Source organism: Salvelinus namaycush, chromosome 20 (assembly GCF_016432855.1).
Source record: "Salvelinus namaycush isolate Seneca chromosome 20, SaNama_1.0, whole genome shotgun sequence".
NCBI classification, from domain to species: domain Eukaryota; kingdom Metazoa; phylum Chordata; class Actinopteri; order Salmoniformes; family Salmonidae; genus Salvelinus; species Salvelinus namaycush.
The window spans coordinates 25,705,264-25,726,089 of NC_052326.1; the positions used below are offsets into that span (position 1 = coordinate 25,705,264).

Consider the following 20,826-nt stretch of genomic DNA (forward strand, 5'->3'; position numbering starts at 1 on the left):
CTCCCTGTAGGCTGTCTCGTTGTTGTTGGTAATCAAGCCCACTACTGTTGTGTCGTCTGCAAACTTGATGATTGAGTTGGAGGCACACATGGCCATGCAGTCATGGGTGAACAGGGAGTACACACCCTTGTGGGGCCCAGTGTTGAGGATCAGCGAAGTGGAGATGTTGTTTCCTACCCTCACCACCTGGGGGTGGCCCGTCAGAAAGTCCTGGACCCAATTGCACAGGACGGGGTTGAGACCCAGAGCCTTAAGCTTAATGATGAGCTTGGAGGGTACTATGGTGTTGAATGCTGAGCTGTAGTCAATGAACAGCATTCTATATACTGTACTCTATACCATCTACTGCATCTTGCCTATGCCATTCGGCCATCACTCATTTATATATTTTTATGTACATATTCGTATTCATTCCTATAAGGTAGTTGTTGTGAAATTGTTAGGTTATATTACTTGTTAGATATTACTGCATGGTCGGAAATAGAAGCACAAGCATTTCGCTATACTTGCATTAACACCTGCTAACCATGTGTATGTGACAAATAAATTTCATTTGAAGAGGACAAAGAAGGTGTTTAACTTGTCCGGAAGCAAGACATCGTTGACCGTGACATGGCTGGTTTTCTTTTTGTAGTCCGTAATTGCCTGCAGACTCTGCCACATATGTCTCGTGTCTGAGCCGTTGTGTTGCGACTGCATTTTGTCCCTATACCGACATTTCGCTTGTTTGATTGCCTTGCGGAGGGAATAACTAAACTGTTTATATTCAGCCATATTCCCCGACCTCTTTCCATGGCTGAATGCGGTGGTTTGCGCTTTAAGTTTTGCGGTAGGTTTTAATAGTCACAGTGGGTATAACATCTCCAATGCAATTCCTAATAAACTCACTCACCGAGTTAGCGTATAAATCGATGTTACTGTCTGAGGCTTCCCGGAACATTTTCCATCCCACATGATCAAAACAATCTTGAAGCGTGGATTCCGATTGGTCAGACCAGCGCTGAATGGTTCTAGTCACGGGTACATCCTGTTTGAGTTTCTGCCTATAGGACGGTATGAGCAAGATGGAGTCGTGGTCGGATTTGCCGAAGGGAGGTGGGGGAGGTCCTTGTATGCATCGTGAAAGTTAGAGTAGCAGTGGTCCAGTGTTTTGCTCGAGCAGGTATTACAGTCAATGTGCTGGTCGAATTTAGGTAGCATTGTTCTCAAATTAGCTTTGTTAAAATCCCAAGCTACAATAAATGCAGCCTCAGGATATATGGTTTCCAGTTTACATAGAGTCCAGTGAAGTTCTTTCAGGGCCGTCGAGGAATCTGCTTGGGGGGCGGAAGAGAATTCTCAATCAAAGAGAATTCTCTCGGTAGATAATGCGGTCGGCATTTGATTGTAAGGAATTCTAGGTCAGGTGAACAAAAGGACTTCAGTTCCTGTATGTTGTTATTGTTACACCGTGAGTCGTTAATCATGAGGCATACACCCCTGCCCTTCTTACCAGAGAGATGTTTGTTTCTGTTGGTGCGACGCATGAAGAAACCCGTTGGCTGTACCGACTCTGACAACATATCCCGAGTGAGCCATGTTTCCGTGAAACAGAGAATGTTACAATCTCTGATGTCTCTCTGGAAGGCAACTCGTGACCTAATTTCATCCACCTTGTTGTCTAGAGACTGGACATTGGCGACTAATATGCTCAGAAGCGGTGGGTGGTGTGCTCGCCTTCTAAGTCGAACCAAGAGGCCGCTCCGTCTGCCTCTCCTGCGGTGACAACGTTGTTTTGGATCAGCCTCTGGGATTAGATCCAATGTCCAAGGTGGAGGTCCGAACAAAGGATCCCTTTCTGGAAATGATTTTCCTGGTCATAATGTTGGTAAGTTGACGTTGCTCTTATATCCAATAGTTTTTCCCGGCTGTATGTAATAACACTTATGATTTTCTGGGCTAACAATGTAAAAAATAATACATAAAAAAACAAATTACTGCATAGTTTCCTAAGGACTTGAAGAAAGGCGACCATCTCTGTCGGCGCCATCTTGTTGAGCATTTTTTCAGCCACTCAATAGCAGGCTAACCCACTAAAACATTCAAACTCAATCAGACACTAACAAGCTAGCCATACACTCTCAGATAAAGGGTACGGTTAGGGTAAAGTATTGTTCCATGGGGCACAAAAAGATCAAAATATACACAATGTACCTTCAGAGGAACACATATGATCTCACATGGTACTGTTCGGTACCTTTTATGGTACATGTGCAGATAACCTAGTAGAATGGTACAGTACATTTGTGTGACACCAAAGAGCTGTAATTAATATTGTAGCAAACTTAACCCAACACTGAGCAACCTTGTCACGTGGTACGGACCTGTTGGTGTAATGGTTAAGGTCTGGCTGGACCCAGGTTCGAGTCCTGGCTGGACCCAGGTCGGGGCTACCCCACAAATTCATTCCATTGGTATCAGAAGTTGGATGGCGGAGAGGCGTATACTGTACATGTGAGGGACTTGATACAGAGAAGAGGTACATTTTTGCCACTTAAAAGGAACAAATGGTACACTATTGTCTCTTTTAAGGTGCAAACTGCAAGGGTACAAATATGCGCCTGTAACTAATGGTAAAATGGTACCACTACACTCGGCACCACTACAGTGATAAGCATTTGTACAATTCTGTACCTTTTTTTCTGAGTGTATGCCAGTCAACGATTGACAGGATGTAGCATTGTTAGTAGGCTATTCCACAGTGTAGCACTTAAAAGGGGGATTTGGATGGTTAGAAAATGCACATGAATCAACTTCTGAGCATTTTTTTGTATTACCTTTGGGAGGATTGTGGCAGATGAATCAGTATTAGTTGGGTAACATAGATAAATAAAGATGTTTTATTTACATAATATGCTTATGTGAGATACTTGTCATTAGAATGTATCCTTTTGGACTATAATGTTGGCAGTTGCACTTTTTTCTTAGCTGGGGCTCAGTCATTTGGGGCCCAGAGAGGGGAGAGGTCAGGCTTGTCTTTTACATGTTTCTGGTGCTATGCGGAATATCCGAAAGGGAAGAAAACAGGATGGAACATTGTCTTCATATGTGAATGTATCTGTTAACTTCTTGAGCCTATGGGGGCACCATTTCGACTTTGTTAAAATGAGTTCCCAAATTAAACTGCCTCGTACTCAATTCTTGCTCGTACAATATGCATATTATTATTACTATTGGATAGAAAACACTCTAGTTTCTAAAACCGTTTGAATTATTTCTCTGAGTGAAACAGAACTCATTCTGCAGCACATTTCCTGTCAGGGAGTGAGATTTCAGAAATCGAGGTCCCTGTTCTGAGGCCAGTTTATAAGTCCCCATGTAAGCCATCGGGCTACATGCACTGCATACGTCTTCCTCTAGATGTCAGTAAGCGGGGAGAATTTGAATGGAGTGGATTGCGCAATCTGGGGCCTTTATAAGACCGTGGAACGGAAGTACCGTCCTTTTCAACGGTGCGCCTGACGCATGAAGACATCACAATGGCGTCCTGCAAACGCTTTCGTTTTAGTAGTTCTATATCTCCGGTCATGTTTTTATTCGTTATAGGTGTTAAAGACATCATAAGGTAGTTAATTTAAACCGACTTAGCAGTTTATTGCGATTTTCTGGGATTTCTTTGTCATGCGCTTTCACGAGTTGGACACCTCTCCAGTTGGCGGCTAACATTAGCGGCTATTTCGACCGGACAAGAGGACATCTTTCAACCCAAAGACGATTGTTCTGGAGAAAGGACACCTTGCCCAATATTCTGATGGAAGCTCAGCTAATAGTAAGCAGTCTTTATGCTGTTAATTCGTACTTATGTTGACAAATGTCAGATAATAATTCCGCCATGAATTATGGTGCGGTCTCGCTTTAGCGCACGCTGTATGCTTGAAGTAACGTTAATTTTAAAAATGTAACCCAGCGATTGCATTAAGAACTAATTTGTCTTTCAATTGCTGTCCAACCTGTATTTTTTAGTCAAGTTTTGGAATAGTTACTGATTAGAATAGGTGCCTCTTCAAAGATTTCTCCTGCCATTTTCTGGGCAGCTTTGCTACTTTTCTCATTGTATAACCACGATTTGTGCCGCTAAATATGCACATTTTCGAACAAACTCTATATGCATTGTGTAATATGATGTTATAGGACTGTCATCTGAAGAATTCTGAGAAGGTTAGTGAAAAAATTAATATCTTTTGGTGGTTTATACGTAATCTTTATGTTTGGCTTGAATCAATGCGGTTGTGATGTTTGCTATTGTGGTATGCTAATATAACGCTATATTGTGTTTTCGCTGTAAAACACTTAGAAAATCTGAAATATTGTCTGGATTCACAAGATCTGTGTCTTTCAATTGCTGTACGCTGTGTATTTTTAAGAAATGTTTTATGATGAGTAATTAGGTAATACACGTTGCTCTCTGTAGTTATTCTAGTCGCTTTGGTGAGAGTTGTGATGGTGGCTGCAATGGTAAACTATGATTTATACCTGAAATATGCACATTTTTCTAACAAAACATATGCTATACAATAAATATGTTATCAGACTGTCATCTGATGAATTTGTTTCTTGGTTAGTGGCTATTTATATCTTTATTTGGTCGAATTTGTGATAGCTACTGATGGAGTAAAAAACTGATGGAGTAAAAAAAGTGGTGTCTTTTGCTAACGTGGTTAGCTAATAGATTTACATATTGTGTCTTCCCTGTAAAACATTTTAAAAATCAGAAATGATGGCTGGATTCACAAGATGTGTATCTTTCATCTGGTGTCTTGGACTTGTGATTTAATGATATTTAGATGCTACTATTTACTTGTGACGCTATGCTAGGCTATGCTAGTAGCTTTTCTACTGATGGGGGTGCTCCCGGATCCGGGTTTGGGAGGTGTTAGAGGTTAAACCATGTGAAGGGATGGCGTGATTAAGGGGGAACCAATTACTTGTCTCTACAATGTCTGTGAGCAAGTCACTCCCCTCAGTGAGCTTGTCCAGGAGTGGGGTCAAGAGGGTGTTTACTTGAGATGGGAGTATCTAGAGTTGACAATTGATATATGCCATTGGATGAGTTGGTGTTTTTGTACTATGAAGTACCAGGAATGAGTTTAGAACCTCGTCTTAGAGACCAAACTGAACGATAATTTATAGCGAATGCTATCTGGCTATGGGATACTCCTCTCTCAAGTATAAGTCTTTCTTTATGAACTGTTCCTAATATCTGTGGTTCGTCATGTAAGTTGAGAGGGGTGTATCTTGGCTATAAAAGATCTTTGTATTCATCTGTAGGGACTCTCAGAATTTATTATAGACACTGAATTGATCTGAGAGTCAAAGGGCTATTGTAAAGCTCATATTATTAAAGATGAAGTTTAACTTCTTTGGGATAGGGGGCAGCATTTTCACTTTTGGATGAATTGGTGCCCAAATTGAACGGCCTCCTACTCTGTCCCAGATCATAATATATGCATATTATTATTACTATTGGATAGAAAACACTCTGAAGTTTCTAAAACTGTTTGAATTATATCTGTGAGTATAACAGAACTCATATGGCAGGCAAACTTCCAAACAGGAAGTGAAAAATCTGAAATGGGTCGATGTGAAAGTCATCGCCTATTCAAATCTCCGTCATTTATGGATCTGTATGCACTTCATACGCCTTCCACTAGATGTCAACAGTCAGTAGAACGTTGAATGAAGCCTATAGCATGATGTGGAGCCGGATGGGAGCTATTGGAGTGACTGGTCTGGCAGATTTCGTTCAATTTCGTTCAATTGCGCAAGTGTTTGAACACGTGTACTACACATGCTAGCCAAAGTTGCTAATTCGACAGAAGTAATGGACATTATAAAACAAAACAACGATTTATTGTGGAACTAGGATTCCTGGCACTGCATTCTGATGAAGGTCATCAAGGGTAAGGGAATATTTAATGATGTCATTTCGTATTTCTGTTGACTCCAACATGGCGGAGAATGGCTGAGTGCCGTCTCAGATTATTGCATGGTGTGCTTTTTACTAAAGTAATTTTTTAAATCTAACACAGCGGTTGCATTAAGAACCAGTGTATCTTTAATTATATGTAAAACATGTATCTTTCATCAAAGTTTTATGATGAGTATTTCTGTATTTCACGTGGCTCTCTGTAATTACTCTGGATATTTTGGAGGCATTTCTGAACATGGCGCCAATGTAAACCAAGATTTGTGGCTATAAATATGCACATTATCGAACAAAACATAAATGTATTGTATAACATGTCATATGAGTGTCATCTGATAAAGATGTTCAAAGGTTAGTGATTAATTTGATCTCTATTTGTGGGTTTTGTGAAAGCTATCTTTGCTGTGAAAAAATGGCTGTGTTTTTTGGATATGGTGGTGAGCTAACATAAATATATGTTGTGTTTTCGCTGTAAAACATTTTAAAAATCGGACATGTTGGCTGGATTCACAAGATGTTTATCTTTCATTTGCTGCATTGGACTTGTGATTTCATGATATTATATTATTTACCTGTGGCGCTATGCTTGGCTATGCTAGTCAGCGTTTCTGATGACAATTATCCCGGATGGGTAGTCCAGAAAGGTTAATTATAACTCTGACTGGTGTGTGGTTTGTAACTCTCCTCATTTGGTAATACAGGTAATTGCCACGACAGGATGTTGCACAAATAAACAAAATAAACATACCACAAGTGTACCACTCCTGAAATGACAACACAATTTAGGGCACAATTCAGGAAAATACGACTATCCTCAAAAGGGCAACTACTTAATCATGTTTATAAGACCTTTTTCTAACTATTATGTCATTAAAATAGACAAAAGTATTTGTTACTGTGTTGGTATAACCTTGTATTTCCCTGTATTGTTGTTATAAATATGCTATTTCATTGTAACCGTTGCTAGTACCTGTTTCAGCAGTGCCGTTCTTGTCTAATCTCTGCTGTTTTTACAATTTGGAGATTAGCTTCTATTTTGCAGTTTTCGCGGTTTGGACAAATTACTATCAACTTGATCTATAAGTCATTTAAATCCAGGCAAGTCCAGCTTCATATTCCTGTCACGGTAATTCGCCAATCTTGTGAGGATTTCGTTTTGTGGCAATATAAAAAGAAGACGTTGAAAATACACCACGGAATTTGAAGTGACTGATCTTCACGGGGAGTTATTCAATTCTTTGTGTGTATATATACAGTACCAGTCAAAAGTTGGGACACACCTACTCATTCAAGAGTTTTTCTTTATTTTTGTAACAATTTTCTACATTGCACAATAATAGTGAAAACATCAAAACTATAAAATAACATATATGGAATCATGTAGTAACCAAAAAAGTGTTAAACAATTCAGAATATATGTTATATTCTTCAAAGTAGACACCCTTTGCATTGATGACAGCTTTGCACATCCTTGGCATTCTCTCAACCAGCTTCACCTGGAATACTTTTCCAACAGTCTTGAAGGAGTTAACCACATATGCTGAGCACTTGTTGGCTGCTTTTCCTTCACTGTGCAGTCCAACTCATTCCAAACCATCTCAATTGGGTTGAAGTCGGGTGATTGTGGAGGCCAGGTCATCTGATGCAGCACTCCATCACTCTCCTTCTTGGTCAAATATCCCTTACACAGCCTGGAGGTGTGTTGTGTCATTGTCCTGTTGAAAAACAAATGAAAGTCCCGCTAAGCGCAAACCAGATGGGACGGTGTATATCTGCAGAATGCTGTGGTAGTCATGCTGGTTAAGTGTGCTTTAAAATCTAAATAAATCACAGACAGTGTCACCAGCAAAGCACCATTACACCTTCTTCACCTTCTTCTTCCATGCTTCACGGTGGGAACCACACATGCAGAGATCATCCGTTCACCTACTCTGCGTCTCACAAAGACAGGGCTGGTTGGAACCAAAAATCTCAAATTTGGACTCATCAGACCAAAGGACAGATTTCCACCGGTCTAATCTCCATTGCTCGTGTTTCTTGGGCGAAGCAAGTCTCTTCTTCTCATTGGTGTCCTTTAATAGTGGTTTCTTCGCAGCAATTTGACCATGAAGGCCTGATTCATGTAGTCTCCTCTGAACAGTTGAGATGTGTCTTACTTGAACTCTGTGCATTTATTTGGGCTGCAATTTCTGAGGCTCTGCAGCAGAGGTAACTCTGGGTCTTCCTTTCCTGTGGTGGTCCTCATGAGAGCCAGTTTCATCAAAGTGCTTGATGTTTTTTTGCGACTGCACTTGAAGAAACGTTCAAAGTTCTTGCAATTTTCCGCATTGACTGACCTTCATGTCTTAAAGTAATGATGGACTTTTCCTGTCTCTTTACTTATTTGAGCTGTCCCATCTCCACAGAGGAACTCTGGAGCACTGTCAGAGTAACCATTGGGTTCTTGGTCACCTCCCTGACTAAGGCCCTTCTCCCCTGATTGCTCAGTTTGGCCAGATCTAGGAAGAGTCTTTGTGGTTCCAAACTTCTTCCATTTAAGAATAATGGGGGCCACTATGTTCTTGGGGACCTTCAATGCTGCAGAAATGTTTTGCTACCCTTCCACAGATCTGTGCCCCGATACAATCCTGTCTCGGAGCTCTACGGACAATTCTTTCGACCTCATTGCTTGGTTTTTGCTCTGACATGCACTGTCAACTGTGGGACCTTATATAGACAGGTGTGTGCCTTTCCAAATCATATTGAATCAATTGAATTTACCACAGGTGGACTCCAATAAAGTTGTAGAAACATCTCAAGGATGATCAATGGAAAATGGAAGCACCTGAGTCTCATAGCAAAGGGTATGAATAACTTATGTAAATAGGGTATCTGTTTTATATTTGTAATAAATTTGCAAACATTACTAAAAACTTGTTTTTGTTTTGTCATTATAGTATTGTGTGTAGATTGATGAGGATTTTTTATTTATTTAATCCATTTTAGAAAATATGGCTGTAACGTAACAAAATGTGGAAAAAGTCAAGGGGTCTGAATACTTTCCAAATGCACTCTATGTGATAAGAGCCTAGCAGATTATATCTGTGAATCAATGAAATGACTGTTAGCACCATAGAGATTTTATCTTTATTCACTTCTGTGGATAATACGACCAGACTACAAAAAGAGAGACAGCTGGAAGCCAGTATGATTTTCCAGATTATTAGAATAAACCAGATCCACAGGGGACCAAGTCCACGCTCTGGTTTCACACTGGCTCCTGTAAAAACCCGGCAACTGGATGTGGTTGTCCCAAAATGTCCTCCTGTGGGGGGAGAGAGTTAGCTGGTTTCAGGCTTTTGTGTTGATTGTGAATTCCTGTTTACTGTTTCCTGTATTTTTAGATTGTTTGTCTGTTTTTGAGGCGCTGAGACTGAACCAATGTCTTGCCTCGCGGTTTTATTATGGTCATCTGCACGTCATCCGACGCCACAGTGTGGGGAAGACAGACAGACGGATAAGAGACAGACAAACAGATAGGAGAAATCATACAAAGCAACAAACAAGTTACCCCACATTTTTACACTATATAAACTGTGAATGTCAATCAACTGTGGCTGAGACACTATCTGGTGTGGAGTGCTCTCTCTCTCTACTAAAAGCATGTCCAGCATGTCCAACATCAAAACAACCATTGCACCTGTCTTGACCTTTGACATTCGTAGGAATGTCATAAATCACATCTAACGAAGAACAAATCTGTGAACTGACCTACAGTAAGTGTCAATTTCAGAGGGTGTGAAAGTCTCCATTTCAGAAGACCATTTCAGCAGGCGCACTGCTCCTGTGGTTTGAGATTGACAGACAATATTGGGACACTGCGTCCTCAGGTTTGGGATTGACAGACAGTATTGGGACACTGCGTCCTCAGGTTTGGGATTGACAGACAGTATTGGGACACTGCGTCCTCAGGTTTGGGATTGACAGACAGTATTGGAACACACTGATCTCAGGTTGGGGATTGACAGACAGTATTGGGACACTGCGTCCTCAGGTTTGGGATTGACAGACAGTATTGGGACACTGTTCTGCAATGTCAGCTAGAGTCCCTTCCTTCTCAATACTGTCCTGTGTTGTCTTTCCTGTGTGACAATGTAGGAATGGGGCCAGAGACAGGGTGTGTGTGTGTAGTGAGGAGGAAACTAAGGGAAGTTAAATAGATGGGTCACATTTCACACAGAGATTGGGGCTCCTGTGTGGCACAGCGGTCTAAGGCACTGCATCTCAGTGCTAGAGGTGTCACTACAGACCCTGGTTTGATTCCAGGCTGTATCACAACCGGCCGTGATTGGGAGTCCCATAGGGCGGCGCACAAATTGGCCCAGCGTCGTCCAGGTTTTGCCGGGGTAGGCCGTCATAGTAAATAAGAATTTGTTCTTAACTGACTTGCCTAGTTAAATAAAGGTTAAATAAAAAAAATAAAAATAAATAAATGATCGAGAACGCTGTGGAGAACGCATACATGCATCACCCTGGGCAACCATTCCTTACTCCAGCAGCTGAGCTGAGGGGCAACACACACACATTGAGAGGAAGAGGTATTTTGCATCTACCATACATCTGAGTCAGGGAGATAGAGATAAAGAGAGGAAGAGAGCAGGGTAATTGCCTCCTGCGAGGGCAGAAGGGGATTAGCTGTTAGCTGAGTTAGCAGTGTGTCAGGGGAGGGGAATTACAATGTGATAGAACCTACTAGAAAGGCTTCTAGAATCAATCACTATATTGAAGACATTGTCATTATCTATTATTTATCTTCACACAGGAAATGATATCACCTTCTCTTTTCTTTATCATCATAGCTGTTATTAACTCTTTAATAGGGTGAAAATAATTCAGTATTTAGCAGGGAAGTTCAGAGAACTACAGATGAATCAGCATGCTATGATTGAATGCGAAAATGAGAGGTAGACTGACAGGAAAAGAGAGAACGTCCTGGTTAGAGGGCAGGATATGGGTAACCGCATAAGAGTGCAGGCTATTAACCACAGTGAGGCACTAATCTGTCCTTATAACAACAGTTATAACCCCAGAACCAGAGTGGTGAGCACTTTCTTTCTCTTCACCACTCTTGCTCTCTGTGTGTTCCTCCCTCTCTCCCTCTCTCTTTCTTCAGAGTTCCTGGGTTACACTATGTTGGCATCAAAATGGGCAGTCAGTGCCAGCACTTGGTCTCCAAGCAACCAGACACCTCCAGCTTTATCTGTAGCAGAGGCTGACCTTAAATAAATATATGACCTGTCAGCCACCCAGGCCCAGGACTGTATTTTTACACTGCCAGTACAGCAAAAAACACGGTAACACACACGTACTGGCAGAAACATTACACAGTAAACTCTCACACATACAATCATGCACTAGTGTGCATGCTTGCATGCACACCACATGCACACAGACCAACAAATATCCACATATTATAATAATATACTGTATATCCAAACCCAGTTTACACCAGGCAAGTCAACAGGAAAGTGTGAAGAATTCTATTAAATTGTTTCCCCTGTGGCTCTCAGAACCCAGCGGTGCTCTGGCTGTAGACTGTTGTTTGTCTCCTGGTTACAGTCAGCTACAGTGGCTGAAATAAACACTATATTTTACAGCTGCATGCTCATACTATACTCTGTTCTATTATATGAGGTTATTATATTCTATTCTGCTCAGCTCCATTCTATCAGAAAATAGAACCATGAGGATCTACTTATGTGTTTGAGTCTGCCTCAGCAGTATTCACAGATACAGTTGAAGTCGGAAGTTTACATACACTTAGGTTGGAGTCATTAAAACTCGTTTTTCAACCATTCCACAAATTTCTTGTGAACAAACTTCAGTTTTGGCAAGTCGGTTAGGATATCTACTTTGTGCATGACACAAGTCATTTTTCCAATAATTGTTTACAGACAGATTATTTCACTTATAACTCACTGTATCACAATTCCAGTGGGACAGAAGTTGACTGTGCCTTTAAACAGCTTGGAAAATTCCAGAAAATTATGTTGTAGCTTTAGAAGCTTCTGATAGGCTAACTGTCATAATTTGAGTCATGTGTACTTGTGGATGTATTTCAAGGCCTACCTTTCAAACTCAGTGCCTCTTTGCTTGACATCATGGGAAAATCAAAAGAAATCAGCCAAGACCTCAGGAAAAAAATTGTAGACCTCCACAAGTCTGGTTCATCCTTGGGAGCAATTTCCAAACGCCTGAAGGAACCACAAACAATAGTACGCAATTACAAACACCATGGGACCACACAGCTGTCATACTGCTCAGGAAGGAGATGCCTTCTGTCTCCTAGAGATGAACGTACTTTGGTGTGAAAAGTGCAAATCAATCCCAGAACAACAACAAATGACCTTCTGAAGATGCTGGAGGAAACAGGTACAAAAGTATCTATATCCACAGTAAAACAAGTCCTATATCGACATAACCTGAAAGGCCGCTCAGCAAGGAAGAAGCCACTGCTCCAAAACCGCCACAAAAAAGCCAGACGGTTTGCAACTGCACATGGGGACAAAGATCGTACTTTTTGGAGAAATGTCCTCTGGTCTTATGAAACAAAAATAGAACTGTATGGCCATAATGACCATCATTATGTTTGGAGGAAAAAGGGGGATGCTTGCAAGTCGAAGAACACCATCCCAACCGTGAAGCACGGGGGTGGCAATATCATCTTGTGGGGGTGCTTTGCTGCAGGAGGGACTGGCGCACTTCACAAAATAGATGGCATCATGAGGATGGAAAATTACGTGGATATATTGAAGCAACATCTCAAGACATCTGTCAGGAAGATAAAGCTTGGTCGCAAATGGGTCGTTCAAATGGACAATGACCCCAAGCATACTTCCAAATTTGTGGCAAAATGGGTTAAGGACAACAAGGTCAAGGTATTGGAGTGGCCATCACAAAGCCCTGACCTCAATCCTATAGAAAATGTGTGGGCAGAACTGAAAAAGTGTGTGCGAGCAAGGAGGCCTACAAACCTGACTCAGTTACACCAGCTCTGTCAGGAGGAATGGGCCAAAATTCACCCAACTTATTGTGGGAAGCTTGTGGAAGGCTACCCGAAAGGTTTGACCCAAGTTAAACAATTTAAAGGCAATGCTACCAAATACTAATTGAGTGTATGTAAACTTCTGACCCACTAGGAATGTGATGAAAGAAATAAAAGCTGAAATAAATCATTCTCTCTACTATTATTTTGACATTTCACATTCTTAAAATAAAGTGGTGATCCTAACTGACCTAAGACAGCGCATTTTTACTAGGATTAAATGTCAGAAATTGTGAAAAACTGAGTTTAAATATATTTGGCTAAGGTGTATGTAAACTTCCGACTTCAAATGTATGTCAGATAAATAAACAGATAAGTCTTCATTTAACTGTCCAGCTGTCCTCTTTCTACCCCCCTCCACCCCAACTCCCCCTTAGCCACGCTAGCCTCGCCCTCAAGTGGGTGCTAACAAGCCAGCAAGCTTAGCTACAGAAGGTAGTGCTACGTATCAACAGCCATTCTCAGCCAATTCAGTAGGGGTTGGAAGCTATGGCAAGCTTGGATTGATTCCTTGCGTCGCGACATTACGGAGGATTTCAATAAAGTTCAGCTTTCTCCAACTTTAGTTCCGCCCGGTTCAGCTCCCTCGCCCATGCTCGCAATGCTCAACGGTACCCCCGCCCATTCCGCTTCTCTCGCTATCCTTCCATTAAAAGTGAATGGCTTCCGATGTTTCACCGCGTGATACCAATTGCTAAAGTAAATGGGGTATAAGTGGTGTAATATACACTGCTCAAAAAAATAAAGGGAACACTTAAACAACACAATGTAACTCCAAGTCAATCACACTTCTGTGAAATCAAACTGTCCACTTAGGAAGCAACACTGATTGACAATAAATTTAACATGCTGTTGTGCAAATGGAATAGACAAAAGGTGGAAATTATAGGCAATTAGTAAGACACCCCCAATAAAGGAATGGTTCTGCAGGTGGTGACCACAGACCACTTCTCAGTTCCTATGCTTCCTGGCTGATGTTTTGGTCACTTTTGAATGCTGGCGGTGCTTTCACTCTAGTGGTAGCATGAGACGGAGTCTACAACCCACACAAGTGGCTCAGGTAGTGCAGTTCATCCAGGATGGCACATCAATGCGAGCTGTGGCAAAAAGGTTTGCTGTGTCTGTCAGCGTAGTGTCCAGAGCATGGAGGCGCTACCAGGAGACAGGCCTGTACATCAGGAGACGTGGAGGAGGCCGTAGGAGGGCAACAACCCAGCAGCAGGACCGCTACCTCCGCCTTTGTGCAAGGAGGTGCACTGCCAGAGCCCTGCAAAATGACCTCCAGCAGGCCACAAATGTGCATGTGTCTGCTCAAACGGTCAGAAACAGACTCCACGAGGGTGGTATGAGGGCCCGACGTCCACAGGTGGGGGTTGTGCTTACAGCCCAACACCGTGCAGGACGTTTGGCATTTGCCAGAGAACACCAAGATTGGCAAATTCGCCACTGGCGCCCTGTGCTCTTCACAGATGAAAGCAGGTTCACACTGAGCACATGAGCACATGTGACAGACGTGACAGAGTCTGGAGACGCCGTGGAGAACGTTCTGCTGCCTGCAACATCCTCCAGCATGACCGGTTTGGCGATGGGTCAGTCATGGTGTGGGGTGGCATTTCTTTGTGGGGCCGCACAGCCCTCCATGTGCTCGCCAGAGGTAGCCTGACTGCCATTAGGTACCGAGATGAGATCCTCAGACCCCTTGTGAGACCATATGCTGACACATGCACATTTGTGGCCTGCTGGAGGTCATTTTGCAGGGCTCTGGCAGTGCACCTCCTTGCACAAAGGCGGAGGTAGCGGTCCTGCTGCTGGGTTGTTGCCCTCCTACGGCCTCCTCCACGTCACCTGATGTACCGGCCTGTCTCCTGGTAGCGCCTCCATGCTCTGGACACTACGCTGACAGACACAGCAAACCTTCTTGCCACAGCTCGCATTGATGTGCCATCCTGGATGAGCTGCACTACCTGAGCCACTTGTGTGGGTTGTAGACTCCGTCTCATGCTACCACTAGAGTGAAAGCACCGCCAGCATTCAAAAGTGACCAAAACATCAGCCAGGAAGCATAGGAACTGAGAAGTGGTCTGTGGTCACCACCTGCAGAACCATTCCTTTTTTGGGGGTGTCTTACTAATTGCCTATAATTTCCACCTTTTGTCTATTCCATTTGCACAACAGCATGTTAAATTTATTGTCAATCAGTGTTGCTTCCTAAGTGGACAGTTTGATTTCACAGAAGTGTGATTGACTTGGAGTTACATTGTGTTGTTTAAGTGTTCCCTTTATTTTTTTGAGCAGTGTATTATGTAAATACCCCATATTCTCTGATGACCTCCCATTCTGTCCATACTCAGAGCTGAGATATCACATTGGCTGGCAGAGCAGTGATTGACATGTACAGGGCCAATCAGTTGACAGACCACTTCATTTAAACATGCCCAAGACTCACCCTTTAGTAGTCTTCATCACATGATGTGACCTCGCTAAGAAGAAGTTGTACCTTGATGACCACAGCGAAAGCCAAACATGTATGTGCTTTAGTTTGGGGTTTGTTATGCAGACTAATATAATAATATATGCGACTAGATCAGTCAGACAGCCAACCGTGTCCATTCCTCCCTTCATAAGGTCAAAACGTCCTCCCACCCTCTGCCAGTAAAAAGCCTTCTCCAGTACTTTCTATACTTTTTAGCCAGCAGTTCTGAAGTAGTGTTCACGAGCTAAAAGTGGTCCCTGAAAATGTCACATGTGCAGATATGTGCACCAAGTCATTGCTCTCTCTCTCTCTACCTTGTGTGCATCATTTGCCCCTTGCTAGCTGTCACTCATATGGCGAGGGGCTGAAGCTCATTGGTTGAACTCAAATTGCTAGGGGGCTGGCCCACATGGGGGAAGATTTAGTGATAATGGTGCAGCACAGCTTCTAAAAAAACAGTTGCTTTCAAACTAGGGATTTCATGGCTAATTGAGGTAAGACAGTAATTCGGCTCATATATTATGCATGTATGAAGAACACATTGACACATCCAGCCCAAAGTAGGAGGTTTAATAAAGACTTAGTAGTCGCAAAAGTTCTGGAGCATGTCTTAACATGACTAGCAAAATGCTGAAGACTGATTCCTTATTGTCTTTGACGGGACTGGGACTAAGGTGAGTAGAGGGTGGAGGAGGTAGCATAAACACATTACAGTACAGCTACTGGCACAAGCAAGGCAAGTGTTGTCTGTAGCCTACAGGTGGAACAGAACTCAATGCCTCAACATTCTGTTTCTGAGTCCATACTGCAGAACTAAGACGTTCCATTATATTGACCAGATACTCCATTGGCTGCTCTAACAATGAAAAGAAATGTCTTCAAAAATGGAAGGCAGTCGGGAGGAAACAAAATCAGGTGGGACCATTCTAGCAAATGAGAGGGCAGATATGCGTGTGAACAACCACAATGGTCCTTGCAATGCAGTATCCTTGGGACATCCCAACCCCATTGAAGTTTAAATTTAAAAAGGTTAAGGTACGAGTTAGAGGTAGGTTCAGGTAAGGGTTATGGTTAGGATAGGGGTTAAGGTTAGGATATCAGTACACTCGTAACAACTTAAAAACAACATTAAAAAAACTATATTCGACCAAATAAAGCTCACGTAGCAAATAAGCCATTCGATTTTTCGTTGACCAAATTCGACACTCATTGACCTCCATACTAAAACTCCTTGCTTGGTTACTGGAAAAACCACCACCTGCTGGAGAATACAGATGTTCAGTTATCCCTCTCACTTTGCCTCTTCCTCTCTCTGCAGAATCAGATAGAATCAATATGTTCAGGAGTTTTGGTCTGACGACCATGGACCGGTCACCTGACCCAAAATAAATTGGTGTGAATCAAAACAGTTTCTCCTCACCTGAACAATGTCCAGCACCATGCCCGCCGCCACCGTCCCGAACCCGGCCAGCAGGAACGGCAAGACCACCTGGAGGCCGATGGAGAAGGAGGTCTCTTTTAACGGCGCTGGTGGCTCTGGGCTCTGGTCAGTGCTTATGTCGTCGCTCTCGTTGCTCTGGCTGGCATTCTCCAGGAGAGCGTCCTCCTCGCGCTGGCCCTTGGCATTCACCCTGCAGTCTATCACCACTATCTCCCGGCCTTCATCTCCCGGTTCACCAGACCTGTCCGTGAAGGATGTCACTTCCGTGAGCTCATACTCGCCCCTCTCCTCCGGTCTCATCTCCTCCGGTCTCATCTCCTCGGGGTCATCTGTGAGGATGGCCGGGTGAACAGAGCCGTTGGAGTGGAGGTACACGGGTGGCACCACTTTCTTCATTTCTATCGCCCCGGATGACATGTCGGTGTCCGGCGGTTTGTCTTGCTCTTTCGACCAAAGTACCATGCGGAAGCGTTTGGGGACAGTAGACTGAATTACAAATATAGGCTATGGTAAAAAGGTGTGGGATGGTTGGTTTAGATTTCCCTTGATCGGTTTTTAATAACCTGATCTCACAAATGAATTTATCCCATTAAAGAATGCTGGTGAGTGGCACTCAGGTGTGGTCATGAACGCAAAATTAAGTGGTAAAAAACGTTTTGAAAGCGCAACTAAGCTCCTGCAAAGGCAGGTGTGAGTAGCTGCTCTCCCCCAGGCGTGTGTGAGAATTTGCCGGTGCTTCGGGAGAAGCTGGAGTATGTCCTCCATTCACTGCGTAGGCACGGTAGGCAGATGTATAGAAGAATGAAACATAATGATATATTTTTTAAAAGAGAGCAAAAACAAACAAACTAATGTTTATCTGGTCAACAACGACTGGTAACCAACAAGTCTTGAAAAGTTGGTATGAAAAAGTACATGAAGTATTGCAGGTCCAGCTAGTAGCCTGAAGTTATTTTCATAAAGTCATCCAAGAGCGCAGGCCAGTCCTGCACGCGCTCTGACCGTCCTTTCAGACTAGCTCGCGCCAGACGGTGTCCTGGGCAGGGAAGGTCTCACCTTTCACCAAGTGGCTATTTTATGAGGAGTATTTAAAGGTCTGCAGCACAAGGATAGAGTTACGGAGCAGCACTACAGGAGAACACTTCCCCTCAGCGCTCTGGCTGCTGTTTACCTAAAAGAGAAGAAAAGAATAATAACTTTTAAGAATAGGCTATATGTTCTGTCTCTTTCACAGGGAACATCTCATCAGCTTTCAGATTTTTTTGTAGCCAAGCTTATAAATGCGCATTATTGAGCACAAATGGCTGTCATGGAATGGACATGGCAATACTGGATTTATTTGGTATAGGCACTGGTTGGAATACTTATGTTTATGATATCCTACTAAATGATGAGACATACATTTTTGGGGTTATTTGCCTAAGTATGTTATTCTCAAACACATTATGTCCATCAAGGGAAAGTATATAGCCACAGTGTTACCTAATTCCACAATGGCATCCTTTCTTGACATTATCATGTTATATGGATAGACCAGGGCTCTCCAAACCTGTTCCTGGAGAGCTACCCTCCTGTCGGTTTTATCCAAGACCAAGTGTAAATAATCTGATTCAGTTTATGAACCAGCTAATGATTAGAATCAGGTGTTCTAGAATAGGGTTGGAGTGAACATCTACAAGACGGTAGCGCTCCAGAAACAGAAGCTGAGTTGAGGAAGGGGTAGGATGTGACCCGTTAAAAAAGCAGCGTGTTGCGCCAACAACCCTCCACGCTATCCTCGGACTATGTTTGGCGTTATGAAGCGGGGTCACCTATGGAAGCGTTTACAAACGGTTTCATACAGCGCAAAACATCTAAATTCCTCTGGCCGGCTACAAATAATTATCCAATAGCCGAGGTGTAGGCTACATTCTCAAATGCTGATTCTCCCCCCGCATGTTACGACGTCAGATACTCTCCTGCGTTAGTGCGCATTTGGTTTCCCCCCTGGTCCTGAAACAATCCTCTGTTTAGTAGTCAAGACCAATACCCCGCCGCCCAACACGGCAAGGCGTAAATTAATACAAGCTTGGTCGTGGATGAATAGGGGGAAGGAACCCTTCTGTGAGTTTGTGATAATGCCGACACGACCGTTGAATTAAATTTTTTGTTCTCCAAATATAGCCAGCCCCTCACATGTAGCCCAGCTATGTATAATGAAATAATTCAGGCAATTTACGTAACAGGTAGACTAGTAATAACATAACGGTAACATGAGGCAGGGATTATTCTCTAAAGTGGCAATGACAAAAAACAACGATTCCCTTCTTCACAGAGAAAGAGGGGCGGGATAGAAAGAGCAGCGAGGAATACAATAGGAAAATAGCCTGAAGTGAAAAGCATCCCCCCGTACAATATGTCTGGATCGATACCAGCAGATCAGGTATAACAGACAGTTCTTTACCTAAAACGCAGAGGTCCACAGAGGAGACGAGAGAACAGACACAGAACAGAGCGCACTGCTGAACGCCTCAAAACGGTTGTCTCATATCCTGCACTCCGTTATAATGTGTGCTGCAGCCTGATGCGTATGTGCCGGTATGCATGCCTTGTGTACGGTAACGGCCCGTACCTGGCTTAATCGTTAACCCCACACGGTTAAGGCTGTCACTTCCGACCCGTCACATTGTCCCATTTAGAACCCCGCGAGCCGCTGCATACGCATAAAGCAATCTCATGGCATAGGAAGTCACAAGGCTGGTCCACCAGAGATGACGTGAGCGCGTGCGCGTGATAGCCCCCTGTGATTAGTCACGGTTGAGCGCTGCGCGGTGCAGCCAGCCGCATTTATGTCCGATAAGCACGCGCGTGAATTGAACTGTCCCAGCTCTCTCTCTCTCTCTCTCTGTCTGTGTGTGTGTGTGTGTGTGTGTGTGTGTGTGTGTGTGTGTGTGTGTGTGTGTGTGTGTGTGTGTGTGTGTGTGTGTTGAAATGCGTGCCCATGACGTGGCATAGGCCAGCTACAGTGCCCCTACTTATTTAGGCTACCAGACTGGAAAATTAATTGGATTTTAATTGAACGATATCAGAGTTGTGATGGTTATAGCCTGGATTCTTCAGTGTAGCTGAAGTGGACTTTCAGGTAACTCATTCACCAATAAGTCCTTATATAACTGTATTGCTTATCACATCACCCCACCATGCTCATTCAGAAGCACACTTAGCCATGCAGGTTGAGGATGATATTCTTATAGCCTTAATTAAAGCCTTACATTTTGTATGTATGTATTAATTTGTGGGTGTCCTTCAGCCATTTCCTATGATATGTTATGAATTACAAGTCATATGATATGTTACAGATTTGTGAAATGTGCGATTTGTACTAATTTGAAAAACATACTATATGTTACGAATTTGCAAAAAATATGATATGTTATGAATTTTAACTAGGTGGCTAAAGTTAGCTAGCTGGCTAACGTTAGCTAGGCTAGGGATTAGGGTTAGGAGTTAGGGTTACATTTATGAGTTAGGTTAAAGGGTTAAGGTAAGGGTTAGGGGAAAGGTTAGCTAAAGGGGTTAAGGTTAGGGTTAGGGAAAGGCTTAGCTAAAAGAGTTACGGTTAGGGTAGTTGCTAAGAAGTAGTAAGTAGTTGAAAAGTTGCTAAAATGCTAAAGTTGTACGTGTTGACATTTGAACTCACAACCTTTGGGTTGCTAGACGTTCGCATTATACGCCCACCTCGGCCAACTACCCTACTTCTGTTTTTGCCGTAAGTAACCATTTGTCTCATATAACCATACCAAATGGAATATATCATTCTAATTTGAGTGTTCCGGATTTACTTTTACTATGTTAGTTCGAGTCTATGAGAACAGGCTGAGCAT

General features: G+C 42.9%; 1 protein-coding gene across 1 annotated transcript in view; it reads right to left on the bottom strand.

The window, feature by feature from the left end:
- The window catches only part of LOC120065155 (solute carrier family 41 member 1-like), a 60,704-nt gene extending 41,061 nt beyond the window's left edge, over window positions 1-19,643 (bottom strand). Inside the window, exons 1-2 of the mRNA XM_039015926.1 lie at window positions 19,407-19,643; window positions 16,943-18,134 (exon numbers count right to left, since the gene is read on the bottom strand). Of these exons, the coding sequence (XP_038871854.1) occupies window positions 16,943-17,425 (483 nt within the window). The 5' untranslated portion in view covers window positions 17,426-18,134; window positions 19,407-19,643. The remainder of the gene's footprint in view (window positions 1-16,942; window positions 18,135-19,406) is intronic.
- Window positions 19,644-20,826: the final 1,183 nt, after the last annotated feature.